At 37.1% G+C, this 22,725-nt stretch overlaps 1 protein-coding gene and 1 non-coding gene across 6 annotated transcripts in view; both read left to right on the forward strand.

The window, feature by feature from the left end:
* Positions 1-2,907: 2,907 nt before the first annotated feature.
* LOC149069258 (sodium-dependent phosphate transport protein 3-like) overlaps positions 2,908-22,725 on the forward strand; it is a 33,818-nt gene continuing 14,000 nt past the window's right edge. Inside the window, exons 1-7 of one of the 5 annotated variants that reach the window (XR_016195110.1) lie at positions 2,908-2,984; positions 5,323-5,486; positions 10,237-10,472; positions 12,988-13,075; positions 13,454-13,584; positions 16,147-16,319; positions 20,036-20,272. Coding sequence is in view for 4 of the 5 variants with exons in the window: in XM_089250487.1 (XP_089106613.1) it covers positions 13,455-13,584; positions 16,147-16,319; positions 20,036-20,272 (540 nt within the window). In the remaining variant the exon portion in view is untranslated. Of the gene's footprint in view, positions 2,985-5,322; positions 5,487-10,192; positions 10,473-12,162; positions 12,354-12,987; positions 13,076-13,453; positions 13,585-16,146; positions 16,320-20,035; positions 20,273-22,725 lie in introns of those variants that run through there. The other 4 variants (XM_089250487.1, XM_089250486.1, XM_089250488.1 and 1 more) reach the window with 4 other exon arrangements.
* TRNAS-GGA (transfer RNA serine (anticodon GGA)) lies at positions 9,671-9,744 on the forward strand. The gene has a single exon. It is a non-coding gene; the product is annotated as a tRNA-Ser (tRNA).

Below are 22,725 nucleotides of genomic sequence, written 5' to 3' on the forward strand. Positions count from 1 at the left end.
TTTCAACGAGGACCTAATTTACTTACACCTCTGTAGTTCAAACGTTTCTATTGCATTTTATATTTCAACCCTTTCTCTCCAGTAATTTTAATGGTCTCCTCTAGTCTCAGTACTCGCGACACTTTTGTTTTTTAGAAAACAGTGCGTAAAAACATTCTTCAGACTTTTTTTCAGTTTCATTATTATGATATATATCAGTGATTCCCAACGTGGGCGTTAACGCCCCCTGGGGAGCGATGGAATGTTCCAGGGGGGCGGTAGAAGCAACGAGTATAACATAGGATTCTATGGGTTGGATTGCGCTGGGGGGCGATGGGAGAAACAAATTTCTGAAGAAGGGGGAGATGGGACAAAAAAGGTTGGGAAACTATCATATATATACTCTGAAGAGCCAAAAAAACTGGTACGAAGTGCCGCAACATGACGTGGCATGGACTCGACTAATGTCTGAAGTAGTGCTGGAGGTAATTGACACCATGAATCCTGCAGGGCTGTCCATAAATCCGTAGGAGTAAGAGGGGGTGGAGATCTCTTCTGAACAGCACGTTGCAAGGCATCTCAGATATGTTCAATAATGTTCATGTCTGGGGATTTTGGTGGCCAGCGGAAGTGTCTAAAGTCAGAAGAGTGTTCCTGGAGCCACTTTGTAGCAATTCTGGACGTGTGGGGTGTCGCATTGTCCTGCTCAAATTGTCCAAGTCCGTCGGAAAGCACAATGGACATGAATGGGTGCAGGTGATCAGACAGGATGCTTACGTACCTGTCACCTGTCAGAGTCGTATCTAGACGTATCAGGGGTCCCATATCACGCCAACTGCACACGCCCCATACCATCACAGAGCCTTCACCAGCTTGAAAAGTCCCCTGTTGACATGTAGGGTCCATGGATTCATGAGGTTGTCTCCATACCCGTCCATCAGCTCGAAGCAATTGGAACCGAGACTCGTCAGACCAGGCAACGTGTTTCCAGTCCTCAACAGTCCAATGTCGGTGTTGTCGGGCCCAGGCGAGGCGTAAAGCTTTGTGTCGTGCAGTCATCAAGGGTACACGAGTGGGCCTTCGGCTCCAAAAGCCCATATCGATGATGTTTCGTTGAATGGTTCGCACGCTGACACTTGTTGATGGCAAGGGTTGCACGTCTGTCACGTTTAATGATTCTCGCCAGTCGTCGTTGGTCCCGTTCTTGCATGATCTTTTTCCGGCCGCAGCGATGTCGTAGATTTAATTTTTTACCGGATTCCCGATATTCACGGTACACTCGTGAAATGGTCGTACGTGAAAATCCAAATTTCATCGCTACCTTGGAGATGCTATGTCCCATCTCTCGTGCGCCGACTATAACACCACGTTCAAACTCACTTAAATCTCGATAACCTGCCATTGTAGCAGCAGTAACCGATCTAACAACTATGCCAGACACTTGTTGCGTTATATAGGTGTTGCCGACCGCAGCGCCGTACTCTGATTGATTCCATATCTCTTTATTTGCATGATGTCGCTCTCCGCTATCCGTATTATGGACAGCAGGGAGTGAAATCATCCTCGGATAAGTCGCCATCTGGTGACAGTGTCAGAAATTGTGAGCTATGGCCTGAATTAGGTCCGACCGTCCATGTACGATCCCATTCAGTGCACACGAGCTCCAAGGAAAGATATTTGTTGCCTTTGTATAGTGTAGGGCACTCTCCCGGCAAGAGAGAGGAGGACGTGGAGGTCGATTCCTTGCAAGGGAAGTAGAATTTTCTCTTTTCTAAATATATCTTCGGATCAACCAGCTGTTAAAACATTCGTATGATTTTTCATGTTCTGAACTGATTTTTTAAGTTTTCTAATCACCAGTGGAGATAATTTTTCTGATTCATGACCCGTCATTCTCTGCTCGATGAGATTTTCATCGTGATACTTCTCTCCTTTGGAATTTGAAAGTTTGATTTTATCATGCAATCATTTTTGGGAAGAAGAAATCTTCATGTCTGAGTTTTTGAATTCATAAAAGACTTAGGTGTTTCAAGTTCAGTAATATAGTCAGCTCCACTCAGTCGAGTAACGGATAAACAGATCAAATCCTCCGGCACCGAAATTTCTCCCAAACAGACAATGTTAAAGTTTTCCGCTTAATATGATAATTTAAACTTTCCCTCTTAATAGAATATTGCGCTTGACACGTAAATTGTTAATACATATAAACTACTATACACATAAAGTTTTTATCGAATGAAAACATTTGAAATTAATGGAAAAAAAAAACATTTGCGAGTAGGACCGGCCACCAAGTATTCAAGTTGCCTTCAATACATACATTTGATTATTTTATTTTTGTTCCAAGTTGAGCCAAAATAGATGGCGTAACTTTCTTAATGAAAGTAAAAATGTTAGGCATTTTGATCACTGTGTGTGTGTGTAATTGAATATATTTTTCATTGTCCGATTAAGCGGGGCCGACTGTATTTTCAAATAAAAAAAAAACCGTTTTACGTACATGCTTTTGTGATAATACATAAACGTGACTTTACACAGTCTAAACACCATAACACAACCTAACTCATGCAAATGAGATGTTTGGCACCGGCCTTGAGATGTTTGTCACTGGCATAAGAATATAATTTCCTACTTGGCGATTTCTTTTCGTGAAACACGTATAAATATAAAGAACTACATATAGTTTTGCAGAGGCCGTAAATTACAATGCCAGAACCACAACCGTCACAATTTAAAAAAAAAAAAGAGGTTTTAAGCGGAAAACGGAAATAAAACGAATATTTTGCAAAACGGATATAATGTATGTGGACTAACCACACGAGAACAATAACCACAGTTGCGCAAAAAACCTTTTAAGCAGATACAGAGTATTTTTTTGTGAATGAGTACCAGAAGAGATATGTTGGATTGCTTCGGAAGTGAGAAGTCAGTTATTCAGCGCTCTTCTCGGTGGTGAATATTAGGTCTAGCTGTTTTTAGCTTTATCCTTGCTTTTCGACAGTTTGGTTCGTTATTTTTTTGTTTAATATCATCGTCATAGGGCTACCTCTTAATTTTTTCCCCAATATAATTGCTAATCTATGTATATAATATTATTGCAAACGTTTCTCAAAATATTTCTTCAAATATTAAACTCAATAGAGTTAAGAGCTGTTTCCGGTCTTGGGGTTCAGGCTATAATAAAGAACACGCTATGAAGTATTCTATGTAGATAAGATGTCATCCAGTGTCCAAGAGTCTAACTGTATGGAAAGAATAGATAAGTCATCGGCTTCGGCTAGTCCTCCTGTTACAGTCAATAAGAAATCAACAATCTCTTGGAAGTCTCCATTAGGGGACAACGAACTGGTCTCGTTTATGGACACTTCTGGCTTGCATTCGCTCTTGGCCATTAAGATTTCGAGTGCACAGAGAATTCCCCCAAATCACGTCCGTTTGAATTAAAACATTTCATTGCTTCTAAAGTTACCTCAATCAAAAATCTTGAGGAGTTGAAGTTCATTAGTGCTGGAGATCTTTTGATATCAACGAGGGATTTCAATACTGCCAAAGAAATTCTGGGTTTCGAAAACATTTTTTGTGTGAAAACGAGTCTTCTTACGGATACTATCTCATCTAAAAATTTCTTCTCTTTAATATCCCTACTGATATTTCATTATAGGATCTTGCCGACGAACTTGGTACTAATCATGTTCTTCCCATTTACAGGCGAAGGTTCACTAAATTTGACCTTCCTCTTCCCACAGTTCTGGTTTCAATAACTGGTACAATAATTCCTTCGGAGGTCAAACTCTGGCTTCTTATCTTTCGGCCTGAGATTTCCATTGACAGTCCTCGATTGTGCACAAAGTGTTTTTCTTTTACTCATCCATCGTTTTCTTGGCAAATTCTTCACCGGAATACAGAAATTGCAGTCAATCACATGAGTTTAAAGAATCCATTAATCTAATATGCTGTGCCAACTGCAAAGGGAATCACGACTTGGCTTTCCTTATTTGTCCTATCTATCAAAGAGAGATGAAAGCTCAGGGTTACAAAGTGGACAATCATGTTACCATACATGTGGCTCTCCAGAGAAGCCAGTCTCAGGTGGGTTCTTACGCTAACGAAGCCAGAGAAATTTCCACTCCTTAAGACATTAGTTCTTTCAAAGTGGAAATTCAGGATATTGTCCAAAAAGAAATCGTCAAAATTAAAGATTGCATGTTAAATGATCTACAATTTTTCATACAACTAGGTATTTCCAGCACGGTGAAAGATATATTATTCCTGAAATTATCAGATCCTTCAAATTATCCCTTCAGCTTGAGAGTCCTCACGTAAAAGAATAAACTCGTGTTCTATTGACTTCATTCTATTAATACGGTCGAATCCGCCTGGGAAGTCAGTTGCTCATAATATGACGTTGCGAAGAAGAAAGACAGCCGCGGCCGAAAGAAAAATAACAAAAAATCTTAAACTTTGTGAACAAAAAAAACCAACAGAAACAAAAACAAACAGTGCTTATGTTGCAGACAAGTTGTCTACCTGTTTGCTTTTCTTACGTTTGTTTCGTTGCTAATATTTGATAAAAGAGTCATTTTATTTTATATTTTTGAAATCCCGTCTCCTGTTTTGTTTCACCTCCTTATTTACTTCTCACTTTTCATTGAATTTTTCTTATAATTTATGTACATTGTTTCTCCTTTCTCCTTGTTATAAAAATTTTTAAGACTAATTACAATAACTTTAGAATCTTTCAATCCAATGCCAGAGGAGTGAAATACAGAAATATCTTTCTTAGAAATTTTTTGCTTCTACTATGAAATACTTTGATCACAAGGAACTTTTATGAATTCGAAGGATAATAATTTGCTTGCAAATTGCAATGTTTATTCTTTTGAGGAAAGCTTGCGATAGATTTTTGAAATTTTAATTGTTCAAGTTTTTGTTGGGGATTTCCAATTTCTTCATCACCAATATTTACCATCCTCCTGCCCCACCCCCCAGCCTCAAAGGTAAAGCCGACTGATCTAATGCATTTGCGTACATATGAATTGACATCATCATCATCATCATGCCCCCAGCAATCATTGCGCCCCCCCCAGACTTTCAAGTCTATCTCCGCCTATGTTTGTAAATAACAACGCTCTTGACGAGATTTTCTCCTATATCAATGGTAATTTTATTATTGTTGGAGATATGAACGCGCATAACTTTGCATGAAACCGCCATGTTAATTCAGCTGCTGGTATTAAGATCCGAAATTGGAATTTGAATAATAATGTTTGTCTTATTCTCCCCACTTCAGTCTACTTTCATGAATAATAATGCTCAAGCTTTCATTCATTCTTGTTTTTGCAGCCCTGCTCTGCATCGTTATATCACCTGGTTCCTGTGGTGATGCTCTCTTCGGTAGTGACACGTTCCAATTTCTGAGTCTATTTTTATTAAAGACTTCATTTCTGGTGGTAAAGTTCAACACGTTCATTGGCCTTCTGTTTATTCCCCGACTTCATGAGCTGCCGGTGAGTCCGAACTATGAAGAACTTTATAATTTCTGTTATACCATTATTCATGTGTGATTCTATTAGAACTTCTACTCGTAAAAAACATCCCTGGATAAAACTGGATAGAGAAGACCGTATTTAACTCATAAGAAAAAAACCTTTCGTCTTTTCTGTAATTCTCCATCTGATATTGCAAAAACACCAGCTCTTTTTCGTCGGCACCTCCGTATACTTTGAATGAAAACTCTCTCTGCAGAGATTCGACCGTTCTCACACCTGTCCGTTATTTTTTCAATCCTCAATCCTTCGACACCATCGATTTATTGCTTCAAAAATTTACGATGAGTCCAGACTCATTTTCTCCTTTCCCAACAACATCAACAATGATCTCTATTGATCAAATTAAATCTCCTTAAATCCCATCAGTTCTCTTTTACTAATCCCCAGCTCATATTCAGACTTACCATGGACCTAATCTGTCTTTTCTTTCATGTTTGGATGTTCCCTTCACTCCTTCTGAACTCCACAGAGTCATTAATTCTGGTCGCTCTTCAACTCCAGGTCCTGATAATATTCCTTTGAAGTTGTTTAAGATCCTCCCAAATAAAGGTCCGGAAAAACCTCTCTTCTTTCAACCAATTGCGGTCCAAATCTTTCGTCCCTCCTTCCTTCAACGAGGGTCGCATTATTTTTATCCCTAACTCTGGTAAATCTCCCTCGAATCTAAAATTTTTTCGTCCTCTCACCCTTATAAATTCTCTCAATAAAATTTTTGAACATCTGGTTCCTTTTAGAATTTTTTGGATTTCCTTTCGTTTTAAAATTTTTATGGAGAGAATATTATGGTTTTCGTCCCATAACTAGTGCTGAGGTAAATGATAACCATCTGCCCTCTAGCTCTTAAGCATTTCAAAATAAATTGACTAGTTATATCATAGTATTTGCCGTCCAAGGTGCTTATGATTCAGTTTCACACGATCTTTAAATTTAAAAGCTCTGCAAAATAGGTTTCAACGGAAAATTTATCATTTGTCTCTCTAATTACCTATTCAATCGTAAACATTTTATTAATTGGCGTGGGTTTAAATCACCATCTTTTACCTCTGACCATGGTTTTTTTGCAAGGTTCTTCTCTTTCTCCTTTCCGTTTTGCTCTGTTCACTTTAAATAATGCAACTTATCTCCGCCCTGACATTAACCGCTTCGTTTACAAGTTTTCGGCGAGAAATTCGGATGATCTCTATTTGACGAATGGGCGGAAAATATGGTAACCACGTCCTAACCTAACCGCACGCTAGAGAAAGGTAAAGAAGTTGAAGGAAAGAAAAATAAATGAAAGGAAAACCGTATAATACATGAGTGCAGATAAGAGATAGAGATAAGGAAGTAGTTAATTTACTCCCAAGTAAATTTCTCTTTTCACCCTCACCCAACCAATTCTCTTCTGCTCTTATGTGTATATAGTAGAAGGCTACATCATATGCGGCGAAAAAGTCACTAATAATTGCATAGAAATAAAAGGAAGGTGAAAAAAACAACTTCGTAGGGTTACAACAAAGCCTGACGGTGATAAGAGAGGAAAGAAAACAGGGAGAGCTTGTTTGACTTTATTTCAAAGGCGTTTGGACGCGATATTACGTCTTTGATCATAAAGTGGTTAAGTTTTTTGTTTATACTGACGATACTTTTATTTTGTGGCTTGTTTTCCTGATGGAAAACGTGCAGAAACTCTCCTTAAGAATGCAATTAATGATACTTTCAAATGGTCTAATGGTAGTGGACTTACTATCTCCTTAGCAAAATAAAACTTTTCAGTTTTTTCCAGGAAACGTCTCCCTCATTTTCGTTCCTTTATCTTGAATGGTGAATCTATTCCATTTGATCCTAACATCAAAATTCTTGGTATTTATTTTGATTGTACACTTTCTTGGAGAAAAACACCTTACTCATCTTATTTCAAACTCATCTTATTTTATTTTTACCTTAAATATTTGTAGATCTTTATCCCGTTAGTCTAGAAACATTCCTAGCGTCCATATATTAAGCCTGTTACTCTTAATATTATTTCAAGTACTATTGTGTATGGAGCTATTATTTGGATGAATACTACCGTTTCGAATTTCCTTTTATGAATACCATGTACAAAATGCTGTCCTTCGTATGATTCTGTGTCTTCCTCGTTATACTCGTATTGAGAAGATGAGATCAATCTTAAATACTAATTGCAACAGAAAAGCTGTAAAAAATGAATACAAATCAACATTTTAACGCCAAATGCAACCCTACTTGGCGTGGATTCAGAGAAAAGCGGCAAATTCTTAAATGAACTGTCCGTGTTTCCTCCGAATGAGTTTCTCTCTCTCTCTCACACACACACACACACACTTTTATTTTACATAAGTGAAACAAAAGTTTTTGTTGTTGTTTTGTTTAATACTGAAAAATATTCCGCGTGAAATTGCATTGTTGTATACCTCGATGTTTTTGAATCTATTTTTTTAAACCAGCTGTGGCTTTCAAATAGAAAATGCCGCCACATATTAATGTGTTCAACGGGGTGTGGATGCTGTACCACGAATTCTCTGTTCAAGAAATGGAGCTGACAGATTTTACAGAAGCCAAAATAATTTTAAAAAATAAAATAATGGAAATTTTGAAAGAACCGAATTTATTTGCGCACTGATGCATCTAATGTGTATATTCTGGTTTTCGAGTGATACTTTTAAGAAGCTGTTTTTCAAATATTAACGCCTCTAAATACACCATAAAACACGTTTTGATAGTATAAATGCATTAGATGTTTTCGTTAATTTTCAAGAATGCAAAGTCGCAAATTGATGCTAACGGTACGGGTTTGGCATCCCAGACCTAATTTTCAACATTAATTTACTCCTCTCCTAATGCAATTCCGCAGCTACTTTTTTTCACAGTATATATTTTGAGCCATCTGCTAACGCCTGTAAAATTTCCGTCGAATTCTATGAGGAGAGTTTCCTTGTAAGCATATCGGTTTAGTCTGGGTTCCTGGTGATACAGGGATTTTAATTATATAGACTATTGACACAGGCTATTGACTCACATGCTCGGTCTACATCTCAATCGTCTCAATCCTTCACTAATCCCAGTGCGTACATTGAGAGCATTCGTTGTACTTTCAAAAAGAAGTGTCATAATTTTTTAAAAACTATTTTTAAAAAATATATGATATCGCCAATATCCCTGAATTTGATATCTTTTGTAATTGTTGCGAAAAATTTTCTCGGTTTTTTTTGAAACAGAAGAATGGAGGTCATCTTCTGCGCTCTTATTTGTGAAAGGGCTCTCCCCTTAGAGCATATTTGCATAAAATGAAGAAAGCTGATGATTATATTTTTGTTCTCACTGCAACGTCCCTGAAACTTCTAAACATTTTCTCTTCTCATGTCTCAAGTTTTCAAACATTCATAACACAACCTTTCTTTCACTTCATACCCCTATCAGAAATTGGGATCAGTTCTGTTTGCATAGTCCTTCTGTGACTATCCCATGTTTTGAACAATGCATTCGCTTTACTTCTTTAAGTCTTTCAAATTTTTTGTATAGCTGTCTCCTTTCTTCCTCCAGGATTCTCCCCCTTGCTTTGTTTTTTGATGTATGTATTTTGTTATATTATATATATTTTGCATGCATTTATGTCTATTAATGCATGTTATGGGTATAATTTTTGCAAGCGAATATGTCATTTGTTGCATGTTTGTGTTACTAGTTCGTTGGGGTTGCATGATGCTCTGTTATACTGTCACATACTAGCTGGTTACTGTTAAGCTCTGTTCAATACATCATTACTTACGAAGGTTTTAACAACTGGCTGTTGCGAAGATATATTTTTGGAAAGAGAGAGAAAATTCAACTGCCCCTGCGGGAAATCCAACCCACAGTGCCTCTGTAGTCTAGTGGTCTAGGGCGTTCACCCGGAAAGTGAAAGTTCGTGGGTTCGATTCCCCGCAGGGTCAGTTGAATTTTCTCTCTTTCCAAAAATATATCTTCGCAACAGCCAGTTGTTAAAACCTTCGTATGGTAGCGGAGAGTGACGTCATCCTTGTATAAGTCGCCATCTGGTGGCAGCGTCAGCAGTTGTGAGCTTGGCCTGAGTCTGGGCCGGCCGTCCATGTACGGTCCCTTTCAGTGTACACGAGCTCCAAGGAAAGATTGAGAGGTTCGGTGCCTCTGTAGTCTAGTGGTCTAGGGCGTTCACCCGGAAAGTGAAAGGACGTGGGTTCGATTCCCCGCAGGGGCAGTTGAATTTTCTCTCTTTCCAAAAATATATCTTCGCAACAGCCAGTTGTTAAAACCTTCGTATGGTAGCGGAGAGTGACGTCATCCTTGTATACATCATTACATTCTTCGTAAATTGGATCTTGCAAATCTGTCTTTTGTTACATGCTAATGTTGTCTTTTGTTATATTTTTGTTACATGCTAATGTTGTCTTTTGTTATATTTTTGTTACATGCTAATGTTGTCTTTTGTTATATTTTTGTTACATGCTAATTTTGTCTTTTGTTGCATTTTTGTTACATGCTAATTTTGTCTTTTGTTACATTTTTGTTACATGGTAATTTTGTGTTTTGTTACATGCTACTCTGCCATTTTTCACATGCTGATCTGTCAAATTTCCCAAGCTGAGGTCACGCTATGTAATCTAGGATCTCAATCTATCTACTGAATTCATCATGCTATGTGCTAGGACATACATCCTAGCATATTTTTGTGTTTTTTCATCTTATACAGGGGATGGCCTTGTTACATAAAGCCTTGTATACATAAAGAGGAAGAAGGAGAAGAAGTACCAGTAGGAAGTGTCGCGGATCTCAACCTTGACAGACGCGCTGACAGATATTTATCTCAGTGGAAAAATCATACTTCACATCATCTTCTGCACTAAAGTCAGAGAAGTTGTATAGAGCATCGAAGCACCCTCACCAACTTGAGAAGACTGACGGAACTCGCAATTGAAAACAGTACTGGTAGGTCTATTCAAAACGTACTACTGTACTCTTTTTTTAATCGTGCATGTACCTCGTAAACATTCCTCTGGGGAATTTCTAATGAATAGGTAAGTGCCAGAACGTGTTGTGTGTGTGTGTGTTCGTGTACATGAGTTGCCCTAACGTCAGTTGTTTTTATTATCTCATATTTATGTTGCCAACTGCCTATTTCATGTTATACCGCTGACTTCATCTGTTCATGTTTTGAAGGGAAAATGACAAATGCCTGAATTGTGCGTGATATTTCTATCGGGGTTCTTAATTTTTTAGCCATGACCAAAAATGGACAACACGATAAACTTCGCGACGCGCTGGCCTATTTCGTCCATTTAAAAATTTATTAAATATTAATATAATATAATATATACTATTATATTATTATTGATATTATAAATAATATAATTTATTTTTTGAATTTTTTTAAACCAGTCAATTGGCGTGTTAATGGGTGGATCCAAAGGTCCTGAGCACAGGATACTAAATCAAACAAAGGCCTCAAATTGTTGAAAGCTTTCATAGATTATAACATTACTTTCATTATGACATGGGCGCGGGAGCTTTTATGTCGATAAAATACTCGCTTAAAGTCCCAGAGGATGTTTAGAGGTGTCGTGAGTTCGATACCCGGTTCGTCTTAGTCAGAAGCTTTTCTGAGATAGGGTTACAACCGAAACGGCGACATGATCACAGAAAAAGATTGCTACCGCAGGAAGTCCCACATCGAGGGGGTTAGCGCACGAAGCTCTCGGTGAGTATAATAAAGGCTGCCGTTAGATGCTGCTCCCAAAAACCAGCGACACAACAAATGGATTTATAACCGGAATGCATGTGGATTTGTACGACCCATCTGAGTAGTCCCGGTCACGACCCATAGGTTAGGAACTCACTCACATACATTAAGACCTCGGTATGCATCGCTTCACCCGTCTGTCCCAGTCATAAGGCCATGCAGGTAACATAGTAAACTGGACGTCGCCATCCTACTAAGTACAGATCTGACTGGGCGAAACGAGAAGATTCCCGAGTCGACAACCAGCTGAGCCAGGTTCGAGAGGTGATGCCAACCACCCCCTTCTAGAGCACCTCTGCTCTAAAAAAAATAAAAACTAAACACAAATACAGAGAAACGTAAATGTCAAACAGCACAATAGTTCATTTATCGGTGTTTGACACGCATTTCATTTTGCATTGAGGTTGTACTGAACACGAGGAGCATCTCTTACAATTGCCCAACAACAGTAGTCAGCTACCATCGAGGTTGACCATTTTCCCTGGTAACGTTCTTTTATGGTTCCTTACCATTTACCATTTTTTTCACCATACAACAACAACGCTCATAAAGCACTGTTAACTGAGAAATACCTCAAAAATAAGGGCCAATAAAACATTTTCATGGGGATATTCGAGTTCAGCAGGTCAAAACCATTCGGAATTGTATACTTGCATGTCGGACGCAATTTCATTGTTGTCTAGTGTAATAATGAGCTATTTTAAACATCGAGAAGAAGTATGATGAAATATAATTACAGAAGTTGTTCTAATAACGTCACTTGATATGAACAGCGTCACTCCCTTGGCGTATTTATGAAAAACAAAACAATTTTTGGTCTCAACTTTGTACACCTGCTTCAAGAAACTTTTCTAGTCAGCTGCACTTTTATAATACGTAGAAGGTGTCTGAGCCACACCAAAAAATATAGTGTGACCTTTGCCGCGGTGTTATTTGTAAAGCTTTCTATTGACAATGTGACAGGTTTTTCCGAAGTAAGTTCGCGCAAATTTCGTATCACTTATAAATTTTTTAATTCATTTCTTACTTTGAGCTTGAACTCGGTTTTATATAACAGTAATTTTTTTCTGGTAAGAATACTTTCTGTATTACAAATAAGAATTGATTCTATTTTCGTGTAGTATTTGAAATTGACCACACAATGATTTCTTGATTAATATGTATTCTACATGTAGAATACAAATATGTATTCTACTATGTATAAATATGTATTCTACTATGTATAAATATGTATTCTACTATGTATAAATATGTATTCTACTATGTATAAATATGTATTCTACTATGTATAAATATGTATTCTACTATGTATAAATATGTATTCTACGTGCATGCAAAAGAGAGAAAAAAAATATGACGCTCTTTCATAAAATTTTTCAATTGAGAAATCTGATGCTAAAAGTTATTGATTTCAGAAAGTAATAGAAAATAATTTAATGCAGTTAGTTTCGGAACTACAGTCGGCTCCCGTTTAATCGCATCGCATATCAACGATTACAGCGCATAATATCCGATTATAACGGGAAACAATTCAATCGTCATTTTACAATGTTAGTACATACATAGTTGTACATTGAAAACTTATGAAGGATTAACGTTAATAAAGCTTCTCGATTAAATGAGACATAGAAAATGAAATGAAAATTATATTTAATTACAATTTATAACAATACCATTTATAACAAGATTTTTATTTTTCATTAGGAAATTTAGCGCTCTCTATTGGCTCAACACAGAACAAAAATAAGATAAATAAATTTACGCATTGAAGACAACTTGAATATACTTGGAGGTTAGTACCTACTCTCAAACGCATTTATCTTAGCTTAGTAATGCATTTTTCATTAATTCCAAATGTTTCATTCAATAAAAACGTTATGTGTATAGTGGTTGACATGTATAAACAGTTAACGTCTGAAGCGCCGAAGAAAAGTCGCTGAAATTATCATATTGATCGGGAACTTAAGCATTGTCTCTATGGGAGAAGTTGTCGTGAAGGAGGATTTTATCAGTTTGAGCGGGCCCGACTGCACTATATCTGCTCATCATTATAATTTCTATTTCCGCATCTACTTCTGCACGAATAGAAGAGTAACATTGTTTTAATGAAGAAAACGTGGAACTTATAAAATGGCAAAAACTTTTAGTGATTTTTCATTGTATTTGACAGAATGTGTTTGGCAGGAATTGGAAAAATGAGAGTGTTTGAAGTTTCCAAAGCTAACAAAGAGCTTTCTTCCTGGAGAGAAGGATGCCAGATGACAGTTGATACAACACAGTTTGGACGCGATTCTCCTGAAGGTAAGCTTATGTTATTCTAATTATGTGAGACGTATAGAAAAACCCTCTAACCCTTTAAGCGGAACAGCAGAAATCCCTAAATCCCCTTTAAAATTCCTTATACAGAATGCATAGCTAACACGAGGCACCGCAAATTACTAGCGAACAGTTGACCTTAGACAGGCATTTTAGAAACAAGCAATTTTTTTTTTGTTATCCTCAGGAAAGACAGGGCAACAACTTTCTAATTAGGTATTTGAGGTCAGGGTGTCCGTATAAGAAGTTAATTTTTTCATTTCAACAACTATACAAGTATGAATATATATACCCCTTGCAGTATGAATGACGTATCTGAGATTCACATGTAATTTGTATATTTTTTATTATTGGATGTACGTCTCTAGGACCAACGGTTCACCAGTAATTTGCAGTGTGAGGTAACAGCTATGCATGCGGTGTATGATTTTTAATGGAATATTGTTTCTTCCGATTTTCAGCAGGTGCAAACTAAAACGTTTCGGGCCAGTGCTTCATTGGGAAATCAACTTTACAAAGTACCTGGGCTTGTCAATGCTAGAATAACAGGCCTTTAAGGGCGTGAAATATCTCGTTAATGTTGCTTAAAGGGTTAAACATTCTGGTTCAGTGTATTTTTTGATATTTTGTAAAGTCATTTAGAGATCGAGATTTTTCTCACGTTTGATATAAACATTTGTAATAACTAAAATTTTGATTTTTTACTATTATGCTGAAATTTATATCTTTACTATAAAACTTTATGTTCAATATTTAGCCAAAATTTTTACTCCTGTCATCAAATTAAAACTTTGATTTTGACAATTAAATTGAAATTTTTATTTCTATATACCACAAATTAAAATCTTAATTAAATTTTTAATATTAAATGAACATTTTTGTTTTTACCATTAAATTATTTTTTTTTGGTTTTCACTATTGAATTAAAATTTTATTTTTACTATTAAATTAATTTTTATTTTTACTATTAAATTAATTTTTATTTTTACTATTAAATTAATTTTTATTTTCACTGTAACATTAAAACTTCAATTTCTACTACCAAGTCCAAATTTTTATTTTTAAGGGGGTTGGTGCACGATCTTGGCTTCCCGTGCTTTCCTATGGGAAAAATCTTCCTTTAAGGAATATTTAAAATTTTTCTATTCCATTTAGCAACTCAATTTTGTTTCTTCAAAAATACTATGGATATTTTTAAAAAATTTAATATGAGCTTTTAGATATTTAATTGTTTGGTATTATTTTTATCGAATTTCAATTTCAGTAACATGCAGCTTTTTCAAAAAATCACCAAAATTTACCAATATTTTATGCCATAAAATTTTTTTAAATAATTTTAATAAAAAATCCCCCTATGTAAAGCCATATTGTTGAGAGACGCACAAAGTTTCAAGACATTTGAATGAGTGCTGTTTGAAAAAATGTTCCTTATCTAACAAAAAACTTAGTTTTGAGAAAAGAGCATTTTAGTGGAAAAAAATTAGCATGTATAACGCCTTCCAGCAGTTTATATTAAAATGTTTTAAAAATACAGTCAAATCCCGTTTTAACGAATACCATTATAGCAAAAATCTCGTTCTAACGAACACTTTTCTAATCCCCCAAATAAATTTACATAGGAACAATGTTAGGTAACCTGGAATTCCCTTATAACGAAATTTCGTTTTAACGGAGTGATTCCTCCGGTCTCTTGGCGCTCGTTACAACGGGATTCGACTATATTTTTAATACAGGTAGAAAAAAAACTCGAACACAATAAGACGCAGAAAATTGAATAGTAACTAAAAATTTAAAAATTTGAAAATGTGTTTTTTGGGAAATTTACGTGCACCAACTCCCCTTAATAAATTCATATAATTTTTGTTCTTACTATTAAATTTAAATTTTTATTTTTTACGTTTTAACATTTGAATTTTTATTTCTTACATCTATGTAATGTATATATGTAATGTACTATGTAATAAATCATACATTTTTAGGCAGATTTCTTTTTGTTAGTTCGTTTCCGATTCCAGATATTTCAGGAGGAATTCAACACAGTCTTGTCTTTTAAAATGAAAATGACTCATCACAAATACAAATACAACGCCACAACAGGTAAAATGCTCAACGAGGTGGCTGACGCTATTAAGTCATGAATAATTCAGCTAATAAATAGATGTTTACAGAAGGTTATTTATTTATAATTTTTTTTACTGAAGAGATGAAAGAAAGTAAGTAAAGTGTGTGTTGAGGGTTTGGCTTCTTATCATACCGAAATACGATAGCGTCAGTAGGAAAATTAATTTATTTACTCGAGGGCGATAAAATTCAAAGTTCAACTGTCGAGGACACGCTATCACAGGAAACTTCGAGGAGGTGCCACCGAATAGCCAAAATCTAAATTAATGATGGGTATCGATCAGCTATCAATCACGAAATCAATCCGATTCAAAAAAAGATTGGTCGTTGTGAAAATAACACATATCCACACATCATTTGAATAATTAGTTCGGGGCTGTGAATAAATTCACGCTAATGAAAGAGGTGTCTTCACATTTCTTACAGGACACAAGATGCGGTTGCGATACCGATATTTCACTGCGGTTTATGGTTTTCTTTGCATGTTTATGCTCAATGCTCATCGAGTCAACATTGGTGTAGCCATACTCAAGATGACGAAGAATTCCACCAACGAGCTGCTGAACAAAACAGAAGACGACGACGATGACGACGAACAAGTAATCATTGAAAATATCAATTAAATATTTTTCATGTACACCGTATGAATTTTGATTAACGTAATAATCCCGGCAAATAAGCCGCATCCAGGAAATAACTAATGATAAAATAAAAGTTTTCGTAGAAACTTTCGTGGCTTTTTACACGTCGCAGCTTCGTTTCAGCTACACGTAATTTTCCATTCGAGATCTAAAAGAATACAAAAAAATTTGAAAAAAAAAATGCAAATTTTGTACGCGTTCTGTGTTTTATTTGAGAATTTCATGAAATTACTAATTGAACATTAGAAATTAGCCTGGAAGAAGAAGTTCATAGAAATTCGTTAGTATCTCTCGAAATAGGCCACCGCTGTGAATTTATCCGTATAAAAACTAAAAATTAACTTTTCAAGCTATATAAGCCGCGGCTTCATCACTAGATATTACGGTATTCTATCGAATTCTTTGTTGGTAGAAACGATTAAATTTTAAACATTGTATTAACTAATAAAATCTTCACATTTTCGTCTAAATCAGGAGTTTTTAACTATTTGTGTTGTGCACTTCCTTTGTACCAATAAAATGAAGGCCGGAGGCCCTCTTTGCCAAATTAAGATGAAGGACACGGGCCCATGTAATACTCAGCACAAATAATAATTTAAGAACATAAAATTTTTTTTTCATCCACCTTCACGAACCCCCGTGAGACCTCTCCAAGGACTTTCTACAAGGCCGTGGGCACGTGATTAAGTACCCCCATTAGTCTAAATATTGATTCAAAATCATTCCAAATAATGATAGTATTCTTTAGCTGATAAAATGTCTAACAATTACAACATCATCAGTTTTAATCAGTATTGTACGGGGTCAAAATTCAATGAATTTCCCGCTCTGCAAAAAGGCCACCATCCTGTAGAGATAATTTTCTTTCCTGAAATTCAGTTTCCCTTGTTTTTTGCGGTCATCTCTTATACAGTATATAGTGAATTGTGCTGATCTTAGTTCACCCGGTGACGATTCCAGTGACGATTCCGGTAACGACTTGCGGCCTAGACGATGATGACTGCGACTAATTCACCGTGATTCGAAATTTTATATTCCAAGATTATCGGCAACCATTCGATCAATTGACGATTACTATATTCTTATGGGATGGACGGCTATACACCACCATCTTATAATCCCGTTTATAATTTTGATTGCCTATTGGCGTTGATTGTTTAGATTTTATTTATTTGTTATATGACTTCAGGAGTTGACGATCAATTTTTATGTAAATTATTTTATTTTGCTACCTTCGTCTGAGGTGGTCATGTTATGTCGTTTTTAATAAAACTTTCCGGACACACCTATCCTTCGGGAACGCTTCGATATCTCTCTGAGATGGGAAGCGGGGTGTGCCTGGTCTTCAAAGGTCAAAGGCCATCTCTTATAAGGGTAAAGAAAAGAAATAATTATTTTTTGAGGGTGGTCCTCTATAAAACATGTGTTTTCAACTGGTGTTCCGTGGAATCTTGGGGTTCCGTGACAGCTTTTTTGGGGTTCCGCATGATTAAACGCCACGGCACCTTTAAAAATCCCGGAATCCGGAAAGCTTTCAAAGAAGAAAACTTTCTTGTTACTAATGCTCGCAAAGCTGTTCTTTATTTTTAACTTAAAAGATACAGTGCTGGACTTAAAAAAAATCCAAACCACTCTCTTGGAAATTTTTTATCGGCTAGTAATATTTTTGTACAGTGAGGATGAGAGACCTCAGGGGCATCTTAAAGCATGAGTCTCACCCTCAATTTCATTTGCATAGGGGCGTCAACGATAAGATTTGACGCAATGATTTATGACAATAAATATGTAAATTAGGAGGTGGTGCCTAAGCCCTCTTTTATTTTGTCCTGGAGCTATAATAAGACGGCAGTAGGGAGGCAATCTTTTTTTTTTCTAGGATGAATATTAAAGTCTGTTTGAGTTCCATGGAACAGCCTCATCATCATCAAGGGTTCCGTGAGAAGTTCTACCTTGGAAACTCTTGTGACCTAGAGAGTGAGTGTGCAAGCATGTGAGTGACCAAAAAAATTACCTGGTGAGCGAGAGCCGATAACAGTGACCTAGAGGGTGGAAAAGCATGTGAACGACCGAAAGAGTGACTTAAACACAGAGGCATATTTCTCGTGGGGGGGGGGCTCTAACTGTCCAGGGCAGCAGAAAACAAGACTGGAATGGGTGAAGAATAAATTATGTGGCCCTGGCTTTTGAAAATACGCTAAAAATGGTATATATATATATACATACATTGAGTACATGTGCTTTGCTCCCCCCCCCCCGGAAAAAGTGGAAACGACGGCCCTGTGTGAAGAATGACAAAAATATGTATAGCCCATAGGCTACAAAACGATAAATCCGGCCCCGGTAAGGGCCCGGCAAAGTTCTCATTGGAGGGGCCATAAATTTATGTGGCCCATGTCAGTTGCTCAATTTCCTCATGGAAAGAAGAGCATTTGCCAAACCGGCGGATGTTATTCACCGTGACACCTGATCTTTCATCGTAGAGTGTTCCTATGAACACGAGAAGTCCCCACCCCCCTCCAAGCCGTGACTAGTGAGTGAGCCCTTGGCTTAAGACTGCTCTGGGGCAGATCATTAGAAAATCAGATTCAGATAGTTTCTTCCTTCTTTAATTCAGAAACAAACAAAATGCTTGAAACAACACTCAAAGAAGAGAAAAATTCCCGTTACTGCATTAGGTAGCATTTTATTTTGTCATTTTGCGCAGATATCGAGGTATCAAAATTCTGGGAGCAGAAAAACAACGGGTCTGTGTAAGTGAAATAAGAGAATGCACCCACTATCTGGAAAAAAAAAAAAAATATTAGAGAGCACATTTCATGTAAGAATGAAAGTTTTCTTTTCCCCGCGAGCATCTATCTCGGTGTTCGCCACAACCTAGAGCCGAGAAATGCTCCCTAGACTGAGATATTTGGTGGGCCCTTCTTTATAATGAATTTATGAAATTCATTCATTATGAAATTATAATGAATTTTTATATATGAAAAAAAAAGATTTGTCCCCCAAGTCCCCCGTTCTAGAGCCGTGCCAGGTCTACCCTTGGGAGGGGGGGGGGGGGGGGGGTCATCGTGCTCACTTTAACCATTGAGGATGGATGCTTGATTTCGTACTCGAAAGACATTCACCGACAACTCTATGATTCAATGATTAGCATCATGATTATTTCAGTTGAAGAATATGTCGGAGTTCTTGTACGGGAGCTTTTCTTTCTGGTGATGGTGATAATCAAAGTTCTTGATTCGTCAATATGCTTATCTATGTATATATATACTTCTATTCAATGCATCAGTATGCTTATCTATTAGCTGAGAGGGCTCCAACCTAGTGCCAACGTATAATAGACTTTAAGTCCGTCTTAAGAGCATCATGAGCATCCCGGGAAAGTGATATTCAGGTGCTCCTATCTGGATGAAAGTCACACACCTACCAGTTTTCAGACTTTCCCTTGAAAGTCATATTTCCAGATCTCAGATAGTCATTAGACCCTCCTGTACATCCAAGGCCACCGGGCGAGGCCCATGCGTTCGAAAAGAGCACAGAGGTTTCCGCTTATCACTACAAAATGTTGAAAAAATCCATATTTTCAAAGATAAATTTCTCAGAATAGGTTTCAATGTTGTTGATACATTTTCCAACTCAGTACGTGTTGACCACAATTTTGATTTTCTTTTTACCAGGTCGCCGAATACTTTGACTGGAGCCCAGAAATTCAAGGTTACGTGTTCGCAGCAGGAAACCTGGGCTATTTAATCCTACAGCTTCCGGCCGGGCGTTTAGCAGAAATATTCGGCTCTAAAATTGTTTTGCTTGCGGGATTGCTCTGCTCTTCATTGGCCAACGTGTTATCACCGTGCGCGGCTCGTTTCGGTCCAATTTGTCTTATCGTCGTTCAGTTTGTGAAAGGTTTGGGAATGGTATATATAAATCCGGCGTATATTATTACCTCCTAAAATTTTTTTAATATATACATAAATTAAGGTTTCAATTGGAGAGAAAAAAACCACATTAATATATAGGCTATTCCAAATTGTTTGCTCAGGGGATATCTCTCAAACTGTTAACTTTAGAAATGTACTTTTGATGACGAAAAGTTTTCAAATAACGTGCGGTTACGAAAAAAATGTTTTGAATTTTCCAAAAGGTTGTGTACACAAAAAAAATTGAAAAAATTAACTTTTTATGTAGACCCTTGTACCAAAATTTTCAATTAATGGAACATAAATGCGACTCTGAGAAGTCATTTACTAAAAATATCATATTTTTTAATGCAATATTAACGGAGATATTCAACTTTGGAGTTTACAGCATTGAATGATTGAGCTCACAAGTTGCGAAACGAAAATAAAGTTCAAGTTTCTAAAAATTCCGCAATTATCAAAAAACGTAATTGCTATTACAAGATATACTGAAGACTGGATGTTGTGAAGATATTTATTATTTGAGATGTTAATTTTTTAAGGAAGGAAAAAACCTCATCTCTGCCTCTACCGGGAGTCGAACCCGGGTCCCTCGAGAGAGGGACTACTCCCGGTAGAGGCAGAGATGAGTTTTTTCCTTCCTTAAAAAATTAACATCTCAAATAATAAATATCTTCACAACATCCAGTCTTCAGTATATCTTGTATTAACAAGTGGAGAGCGACATTCATGTCGTAATTGCTATTTATTGCGAACAAAAGAATAAAATGGCTGAGTTCTTTCTATGTACATACAGTCCCTAAAAAGATGGAACATTTGAGCCAATGAAAACTTGCCAACACAATGATAATTCGCCAAAACTTAAAGATTTAATATCTCGATAAATATTGCATTTAAAAAGTAAGAAATGTTTTACAAATGACTTTTCAGAGCGGGATCTCTCTATCTTTCAGTAATTGCAGACTGTATAAAAAGATAATTTCTTAATTTTTTTTTAATGTATGCCTTTTTCAAGCAAATTCCGAGATTTCATGTTCCGCACGTCATTTGAAAAATTGAAATGAAGAGATCAAATCTTTTGAATAGTCATATTCTCCCTTCAATGACTTATGGAGCTGAAAAGTGGGATCCAACGAAAAAGGAAAACCTGAAATTAACTAAATATGCTATAGTGCATCGGATGTGCAATTTCAGCAAACTTGATCACATATTAGAAATACAGATATCCGTGCAAAAATAAATATGAAAGATGTTGTAATGGCAATATATATACATTCTTTTGAAAAAAAAAAACCCCGAAGCAACATGAAGAAAGTGACTTTTTTATTGAAATTAAATATGTGTAAGCTATACACAAATAATGAAATGATTAAAAATTCAAAACCGTAGGACCGATCAATGGCTAGCAATTACACATTGAATGTTCGAAGCAGTAATTGATGAACCCCTTCCCCCTCCCCTGGTGGCGATGCATGCTTGTATACGTCGATGTTTGAGAGTGATAAAGATTCCTAATCTCATCTTGCAATATATCCTGCCAGGCACTCATCAATTGTTGCTCCAAATCTGTGACATTTTGGGTTGCCCGAATCTGGCGGCCTACCATACTCCATAAATGTTCGATTGGCGGAGGGTCTGGTGAACTTGCTGGCCAAGGAAGAGTATCAACAACATGGAGGCAGTCCAGAGATATGTGAGCCGTACGGGGTTTTGCATTATCTTGTTGGAAAATGGCCCCACGATGACGTGCCATGAAGGGTAACGCAACCCGTCGCAGGATGTCATCGACATATAGTTGTGCTGTTAAAGGGGTACGCAGGATGACTAAAGGCGACCTGTTGTCGTAGGAGATAGCACCTACACCATCACACCACGGGGTAATGGCTGTATGGCTGTGTAAATCATTCAATCATAACACTTCACTCATAGTTAGTAAAACTGGGGGCAGATGACAGCACTACACCTAACAAGCATTACACAGAAACAAACTATACGTCAGGTTGCACTACACGTACACGCACATTCCCGCATTTACCGATTCGTTGGGGGGTTCCGCGGGGGGGGGGTGCATGTGTGGTGTAGCAGTAGTAGGTAGGGGCTCGGGGATCCATGATGTTCTTAAGTCAGCCACCTCGTTGGGCAATTTGCCTGTTGTGGCTTTGTATTTGTATTTGTATTTGTATTTGTAAAACAAAGGCTGATTGGGACCACTGGTCCCGGCCCCTCCAGTCCGATGGTCATCTGCTCCAAGACTGAAGCGGGCTTCATCACTGAACACCATGTGGGGCCAGTCTGCTGGCAGCCATGATGATCGGCAACGACACCATTCTAGACGATTCTGCCGTTGCTGTGGCGTTAAAGGACGATGTGAGCGTAACGCCGCCTCAGCCACGCGCCGTGAGATGGTGGAAGGTACGACGGGTGTACGGAAGAGGCTATAGCACGTTTGA

This window comes from Pholcus phalangioides, unplaced genomic scaffold (genome assembly GCF_987345545.1).
Source record: "Pholcus phalangioides strain wild (caught in Gottingen) unplaced genomic scaffold, Ppha-v1.0 ptg000024l_1, whole genome shotgun sequence".
Taxonomy (NCBI): Eukaryota; Metazoa; Arthropoda; class Arachnida; order Araneae; family Pholcidae; genus Pholcus; species Pholcus phalangioides.